General features: G+C 51.7%; 1 protein-coding gene across 2 annotated transcripts in view; it reads right to left on the bottom strand.

Moving 5' to 3' along the window:
- Positions 1 to 669: 669 nt before the first annotated feature.
- The window catches only part of P3H1 (prolyl 3-hydroxylase 1), a 20,357-nt gene continuing 13,445 nt past the window's right edge, over positions 670 to 7,581 (bottom strand). Inside the window, exons 9-15 of one of the 2 annotated variants that reach the window (XM_021706216.1) lie at positions 5,834 to 5,961; positions 5,569 to 5,664; positions 4,948 to 5,098; positions 3,201 to 3,318; positions 2,709 to 2,784; positions 2,265 to 2,405; positions 670 to 1,850 (exon numbers count right to left, since the gene is read on the bottom strand). In XM_021706216.1, the coding sequence (XP_021561891.1) occupies positions 1,695 to 1,850; positions 2,265 to 2,405; positions 2,709 to 2,784; positions 3,201 to 3,318; positions 4,948 to 5,098; positions 5,569 to 5,664; positions 5,834 to 5,961 (866 nt within the window). In that variant the 3' untranslated portion in view covers positions 670 to 1,694. Of the gene's footprint in view, positions 2,406 to 2,708; positions 2,785 to 3,200; positions 3,319 to 4,947; positions 5,099 to 5,568; positions 5,665 to 5,833; positions 5,962 to 7,581 lie in introns of both variants that reach the window. The other variant, XM_008072600.2, reaches the window with a different exon arrangement.

Genomic DNA, 7,581 nt, shown 5'->3' with positions numbered 1-7,581 from the left:
ATGCCTGGCTAATTTTTGATTTATTGTAGAGATGAGGTCTCACAAAGTTGCCCAGGCGGGTCTCGAACCTACGGGCTCAGGCAATCCACTCACCTCAGCCTCCCAAGGCGTGGAATTACAGGCTGAGCCACTGAGCCCGGCTGTGAGACCTCATCTCTACAATAAATAAAAAAATTGGCTAATTAACTATAGGCGTGGTAGCACATGCCTATAGTTCTGGTTACTTGGAAGGCTGAGGCGGAAGGATTGCCAGAGCCCAGCAGGTCGATGCTGGGGTGGCTGTGAATGTGTTACTGCACTCCAGCCTGGGTGATAAGAGTGAGACTCCAACTCAAAAAAACAAAACAAAACAACAACAACAACAAAAAACAGCTTATTAAAAAAAAAAGTACAAAATTTTTTTTTAAGTACAAAATTTCTTTAAACAAGCAAATCTGATGCCATCACTTTGCTGAAAACCCTTCAAAGACTCTAGGCTCACTGTGACACCCTCATCCTCACAATGGCCAAGGTCCAGAGACCTCCTGACCATCCACTGCTCTCCTTCTGGCCCACTCTGTACCACCATGTTGGTCTCCATGCTCTTCCTCCCATCTCAGGAATCTGACTTGCTTTATTTCTACCTCAAAGGATTTACATACACAAACACAAACACAAACACACACACATATATTTATGTGTTTATTATCTGTCTCTCCTACAAAATACAAGCTGTATGAGGGTGGGGGCTTGTTTTGTTCACTACCTAGCACCAGGCACTTCGTTGGTGCTCAGTAAATACTAGTTGATGCAACAAATGAACATCAAAGGTACAGGTTCCCACACTCACTGCCCTGCGGCACTCAAGCACAGGAAGGGCGCTGGGCTTGGTACCAGGGACATGGCGGAGGAGCTGAACCTCCAGTTCCACGCCGTCTCCTAGAGGTGTGCCGTTCTGCACACGAGGCCCTGAAGTATGGGACTCAGAGGCCAGACGGCAGAGCAGGAAGCATGTGGCTGACATGGGGGCAATGTGCCAGAGCACTGCTGACCACTGCTCCCTGCCAGAAGAGGATTAGCCATAATCCCAACCATTCATCCAGAGCTTTGCAATTTGCAAAGTGCTGTCACATCCGATATTGCATCTGGGCTGTACAACTGCCCCAGAAGGTGGGCAGAGGGAGGACCATGATCCCCATTACACAGGTGACAGCCCTGAGGTCCCTGAGGTCAAGTGTCTGGCCTGAGGCTGCACAGCAAGTGGCCGAGCTGGGTTGTGAGCCAGGCCTTCTCACACCACACCTGCCGCTGTATCCTGCCTCGAATAATTTACATCAAGTGAGGCCTCTGGGGCAGAATGGGCATATTTCTACTCTCTGAACAAATCACCAAGTAAAAAACACGAATCATTTATTCTTTGGTTGTCTGCAGACACTTAAATACTGTATTGCTGTCACGTGGCTGCCTGTGCAGGCCGCTGGGGTGGCTCTGGGCTGGGTCCTGGGACCTCGCCAGGTTCAGAGGGGGGCAGCATCCTGTCATGTCCACTCCAAGAGCAGTAGCACCGTGCAGAAGGCTGTGAGAAGGGTTTCTTCAGCTGAGCAGCAGACACAGGACCATGGTTCCATGGCCCCGAGGGGCTGCCTAGACCAGGGTGCCAGGACAGAGTTCCTCTCTGTGGGTCTAGTATCCGTCCACCTGTGGCATGGACACTGTCATAGCTCATCCTTGGGACTTGACTCACTGCCTGAGAGAGACTCTTCCACGGGTTGAGGAGGGCCCTGCTGGGCATCTGAGGGCTGCTCCTGGGGCAGGTCCACCTCTTCAGGGCTGAAGAGCATCTTCACCAAGTCGTCTGCCTGCACCCGGTCCTGCAAGGACAAACCCCTGCCTATTCAGAGAGGCCCTGGAACAGGTACCTACCATCTCTCAGCTGCTACTTCCCAAAGGATAAGGAAGGCACTTCCTTAATGGCTCCATGCTCATCTTCCCAGCAAGTCCTACTCTCTGGACAACAGCTGACGTGGGGCCCAAGGAGGGAACCAAGAACTCAGCAACGCTCCCTGTCTTGGTCCTAACCCTCCCACCTGAAGCCCCATTCACAGGTAAGGAAGCAGGCTGAGGGAAGACGAAGCAAGGTGACCATGGTGACACGGCGCTGGAGCTAGACATCCCAAGCCCAGTGTTCCTTTTGTGTCCCAGCCACTGGCAACAGGATTTGGGGAAGGAAGAGGCAAAACCAGGACCTTCCAGGAACAAGTCACAGCAACACCAGCTGCTCTCACCCGCTCGCTGTGTCGAGGGTCCAGGGTGAACCACAGGGCGATGGCACAGCGTTGCCCCCTGGTGACAGCCTTCACTCCATGAGGGTTTTCAGTGCCCGAAGAGAATCCCACGGCTCTTCCACACTGGGGCTGCACTTCTGCCTAAAGGGGACAAAAGAGGGGGGTACACAGGACAAAGACTATAACCCATACACAGAGACATGGGCTCACTGGGGTCCAGGATCTGGGATGGCTCTTCAGCTTGGCTTCCCAGAGGCCACAATGAAAGAGAAAGGGTGACCAGTTAGAAGAGCAATGGACACATCTCAAAGCCCCCCTGGTTTGGGGATGGAGCGCTGTCCACTAGGAAGCCCCATTGGTCATTCTGTCCAGTGTACTTTGGAAACATCAGCCGCAGAAAACGGGGATTTTATCTCCCAGGGATGAGGACAAGGGAGCACTCACTGTCACGGTCTTGGCGTCTAGTTCAGTGAAATAGAAGTTTCCTCCATCGAAGTCCCCATTCAGGTAAAGGATGGCACTAGGGGAGGCAGAGGCATCTCACCATGGCCCTCCTCCTCCTCCTCCCACTCCCTAGGGCCTGCCCCATCATGTGCTCTCAACTAGCAGCTGGAGGGTGGCCTTTCGTGAAGAGCCTTCAGGAATCCTCTCTGGAGCTGCACAAACACCCCCGCAGCCTTCTCACCCTCCACCCTTGCCTCGGAGACTCCACCTGCCCTCCTTGGGTACTTCTGTGTCAGGCCCATACTCACTGCCCTCAGCACATCACACTATAAGGATTCCCACTTTGTCTTCTCATCCAGAGGATCTGGGACAAAGAGCTGGACTCTGGGAACAGCTGGTCCCAGCCAGCGTGTGTGTGCTGGGGTGGGGAGGCAGAGCGCAGGGCACTGGGGGCCTCAGAGGCGAGTACAGGCCTCTTCGCCCTGCATTCACCTGTAGTCCCGGAAGGTGTAGGCGGGCGGCTCCTTGACGCACACCAGGGTCTCAGCATTTAGGATGCAGTTGTCCACGTGTACTGGGTGGCTACTGTCCTTTCTCTCCGCCTGGGCCTCTGGGGCCAAAGTCATACATGTCAGTGCCAGGGTACCTCTGGAGATGGCACAGCTCTTCTCTGGACAGAAATATGTCTGGGTCTATAGAAATGCCCAATGAACTACTGGAATGTCTCTGGCTAAGCCACAACCTAGAGATCAGGACAAGTCTGCAGGCTTCCTGGGATGATTCTTGGCTGGGGTGAGCAGGGTGTGACAAGCAGGACTATGGGACTCCAACCAAGGGCAGATCCTGGGCAGAATGGCATGACCCCAGTCTGAGGCTAGATTTTTAAAAATAGGAAGGCCCAGGAAAGGCAAAGAGAGGCATTAGAAGGTGGACAGGACACAGGGTAGAGTGCGTAAACCCTCCAAGAAGACTGCAGGAGCTGAGGGGAGGGTGGCAGGAAAGGGGAGAAGAGCTGGCCAGCAGAGGTAAGGCATGAACTTTAGTGGGGCCTCTGGGGTGGGGTGGGTGGTGAAACCATGCAGGGAGAAGGTCATGAAAGGGGACAATAGGGTTTGCTGTGAAATGCCAGGCAGACCACATTCAGGACACTGAATGTGCCCTCCCTCTCTGCAAACCTTTGGCATGCCCTGTGTAGGCACTGTCAGGACACGGCAACTGCTCTTATCCATTCCCACTTGCCCAGCTAGTAACCAGGTCCTGTCCATCTACTCCCACACCTCCCCTGTGGCTCCTCTTTTCTCTCCTCCCACTGCCACTTCCTGAAGTTAGGCCTTTGTCCTCATACACCTAGGTCACAGCTGGCCAGCTTCCCTTTCTGGCCTGAAACCTCTCCACACACAGCAGCAAAACTCATCTTTTGAAAGGAGAGGCCTCACCAAGTCCTTCCCTTCCTGATGACTCCTCCCGGGTCTCCCATTGCCTGTGCCGACGCTCCTCTACCTTGGGGCTTGTGACACAGGCGGTCATGTGTCTGCCAGAGCCCTTTGGGTGTGCCCAGATTCAGACAGAACTCCAAACTTCCCAGGGGAGAGCAAAGTTCTTCAATCCCTGCCACTAATTGATGGCACATTAGCACCAGGGGCCCTCTGAAGCACGACAGAGCTGACTGTGGGTCATGGGGGTCCCCTGCAGCACAGGCTGAACCTCTTCTCTCCTCAGGAAAAGGGAAAGTAAGAGAGGGAGAGGGAACCAAGAATAACTTCAAATTTGCTAGAACTTGTAAATTCAGTAGCTCTCACAAATTTGGTATTTAAAAATTAGTAACAAAGAACTTGCCACATAGCTCATGGTTAAGTTAAAGGATACAAAATAAACTCTTGAATGTAGTTCTCCATGATTTGGCAGCTTTCTTAGTCCCCCAACTACCAGGGCCAATGTCTCTACTTCTCTGCTCACCGTTCTTTCTAGGTTGGATACCCCACTGCCCCGTGGACTCCATAGTCGGATTCATCCTGCAAAACTGCCGTCACTTCCCCTGGGAAACCTTCTTGACCCTCTGGTAGGTTGACTGCAACTTCCTCCATGCTACTGTCACACTCGTCACATGGGCTGCTGCTTATTTGTTTACAGTGGGTCCCCAAGAGGGAGGAGGACCACCTCCTGTCCTCCACGTACTCAGCATCCAGCACAGCCTGAGGCCCAGCATGCTGGGGGAGGATGCAGGGGCGCTGAGGCCCACCTTCGACTGCAGTGCGGCACACCAGGTGGGAGTAGGAGAAGTAGAGAGGGGTGTCCAGGCGGAAGTAGGACTCCATGACACGCCGCACCTTCTCGGTCACGTTGTAGTACAGGTGGGCACTCGGCAGAGGAACTTTCCCTTCTTGCCCCAGCTGCCAAGGACACGGGGGTCAGCTGCCCTGAACCCCTCTGTGGGATGCCAGGGACACGGAGTGCTAGCTCCACTCCACAGCCTGCCATCCCTGCTGAGGCTGCAGTCTCCGTTTCCCATACCCAAAGCTCTCATCATATTACTCTTCCTCCCCCTTCACATTTCTCTTTATGAATAACCCATGTATCCTGCTCAGAAGTACAACCCTCTGGAGGTGGCCATTCTTCAGAAAGCATTCTCACACCTTTGGCTTTCAGTCTCGTCTTGCACGCATTTTTATGACCTCTGGTCTAACAGCCAGGGTTCAAAAGTTAGCATCATTCAACATAACTTATCCTTGCTCTGTGGCAACTCCACCAGCAGGCAGCCCCTCTTCATCTGTCCTGCCACTGTCTCCCACTCCTCCCCAAAGCCTGAGCCTCTCCCGCCCCACCCCTTTCTCCACTCTCGAATGCCCAGTACTGGGTTTACCTTGAGGGCTTTGAAGACGGTGACGCCATAGAATTTTTCACTGGGGGTGTGTGGGGAGGTCTGACCCCGGTAGCCATCTCCTGAGGTTGCTGCCACCTGCAAAGTCCAAAATACATGGTGACATTAGCCAGGGCAGCTGAGGGCTTGATAAGAGGTTGTCAGCTGGGGCCAGCAAGGGTCAGGTAACCGTTCTCCACCTAAGGGGTACTTGGTGGGGGGAAGTTAGACCCTCAGGGATAAGGTGCAGCCTCTGGGCTTCCCTTACGTTGGTCAGTCGCTGTAGCTCACGGCACTCATTGGCAGAGATGACTCCATCCATCACCACCCGCTGGGAACCATTCAGGAGCTTGGAGTTCATGGTGAGACTGATGCCTTCATATAGCAGGGGGCCACCTGCAAAGCAGTGACAAGAATCCAGCTAAATCCAGCAGCAGCTCTGAATAGAGACACTCCATTGGATATTGCTTGTAATGAGTAGCTATTCCTGTTGTTCCCTTTTCACCAGAGAAATCTGCTTGCTCACTTCCACAGAGGGGTGGCCTAGGGGATAGAACTTGGGGCTGAGAGACAAGATCCAAGTCCTAGTCTCAGCACCACTACCAGATAGCCGCTGGCACTTGGGCCTTCATATATGGTTGAGGAAACATCATAAACGTATTCCTAAAACAAAGCTCCAGAATCCGAATGAACTGGGTTTCACTCCTAGATCCTCTACTATTAGCTGTGTGATCTTAGGAAGTTACTAAAGCTCCCTGAGGTTAATTTTAATTAAAATGTTCTCATCTGTCAAACAGCATCTATCTCATATGTTTGATGCCGGTTTGATGTTAAGACAAAGAAGGCAAGTTAAAAGCTTAGCACAATTTTTGGCACATGGTCAATGTTCAAAATTTTGGCTACCATTGCATCATCACCATCGTCATCGTTCATTTCAAATAAGGATCTTATAATGTGCCAAACTCACCTCCCAGGAGGTTACAAAAATCACGAAACATAACAGTGAAAGTGGCCCGAAAACAAAGGAATGCTGGACAAATTCTTTTCACATGCTAATCTTGTTAAATTAACCAATGATAGGGCAAGGGCCAACATTTCTCACTTATCGTTCTATGGAGTCTCTGCACTAGGGACATACTAGCTCAATTCAACTCCATCTATTAACTGAGGCCTCAGTGTGTGCAAGGCACTGTGTTTGACAAGGGAGAGATCAGTACTTGAAGACAGAGCCTGTTCTCCAGTCCTGACACCGATAACCAGCACAAGGCAGACCATAAATGTTCTAAGAAGTTCAAAAGAAAGGAGGGGACCCAATCGGTTGAAAGTTACGAAAGGCTTTGCAGGGTGTATCTGAGATGCCTTCATGGGCAGAGCGGGTGGGAAGTGTATGAGGAGGAGGGACAGCCATAAACAAAGACTTGTGGGTACAGGGCGGGCCTAGGGAACAAGGAGCAGTCCTGTTTGAAGAGACAATGTAAACAGGAGAAGAGCAGAACACACAGCTAAGGAGGTAGGCAGGGAGGATGGGTCAAAGGCCGGTATCTGGAAGAATGGCTAACAACTATGTGTGTGGGAGGGACAGGCACAGATTGCAGGAGGAGAGATGAAGCAAATAGGAGGTGTTAGACCTGAAATAGGCCTTAGTTGATGAAAAAAGGGAAAGGCTGGGGAGATGAGAAACAGCAGGGCAGAGCCTTCCCGGCAGCCTGGATGGGATGAAAAGGAGCCAGAGCCTGAAGGTTTTGCATTTTGGTAACAAAATGAATGGTGGAAGAAAAGAGCTTGGGAGTGGGGAGACAGGATGAACTTTGTCCTATAAATACTTAAGGAAGTGGACTACCTTCGTGTTACTGTGACAGAGGAGTCTTTTTTCTTTTCTTTTTTTTTTAAGAAATAGGGTCTTATTTTGTTGCCCAGGCTGGACTTGAACTCAGCCTGCCAAGCAGCTGGGACGACAACTGCACACCACCACACCCTGGAATCTTACTTTTCTTTTCTTTTTTTTTTTTTTTTTTT

The sequence above is a fragment of the Carlito syrichta genome, unplaced genomic scaffold (genome assembly GCF_000164805.1).
Source record: "Carlito syrichta isolate Samal-C Ts95f unplaced genomic scaffold, Tarsius_syrichta-2.0.1 Scaffold315356, whole genome shotgun sequence".
In the NCBI taxonomy this organism is placed as follows: Eukaryota; Metazoa; Chordata; class Mammalia; order Primates; family Tarsiidae; genus Carlito; species Carlito syrichta.
The sequence above is the reverse complement of the archived record's forward strand: the minus strand, read 5'-3'. Positions and strand labels throughout refer to the sequence as shown.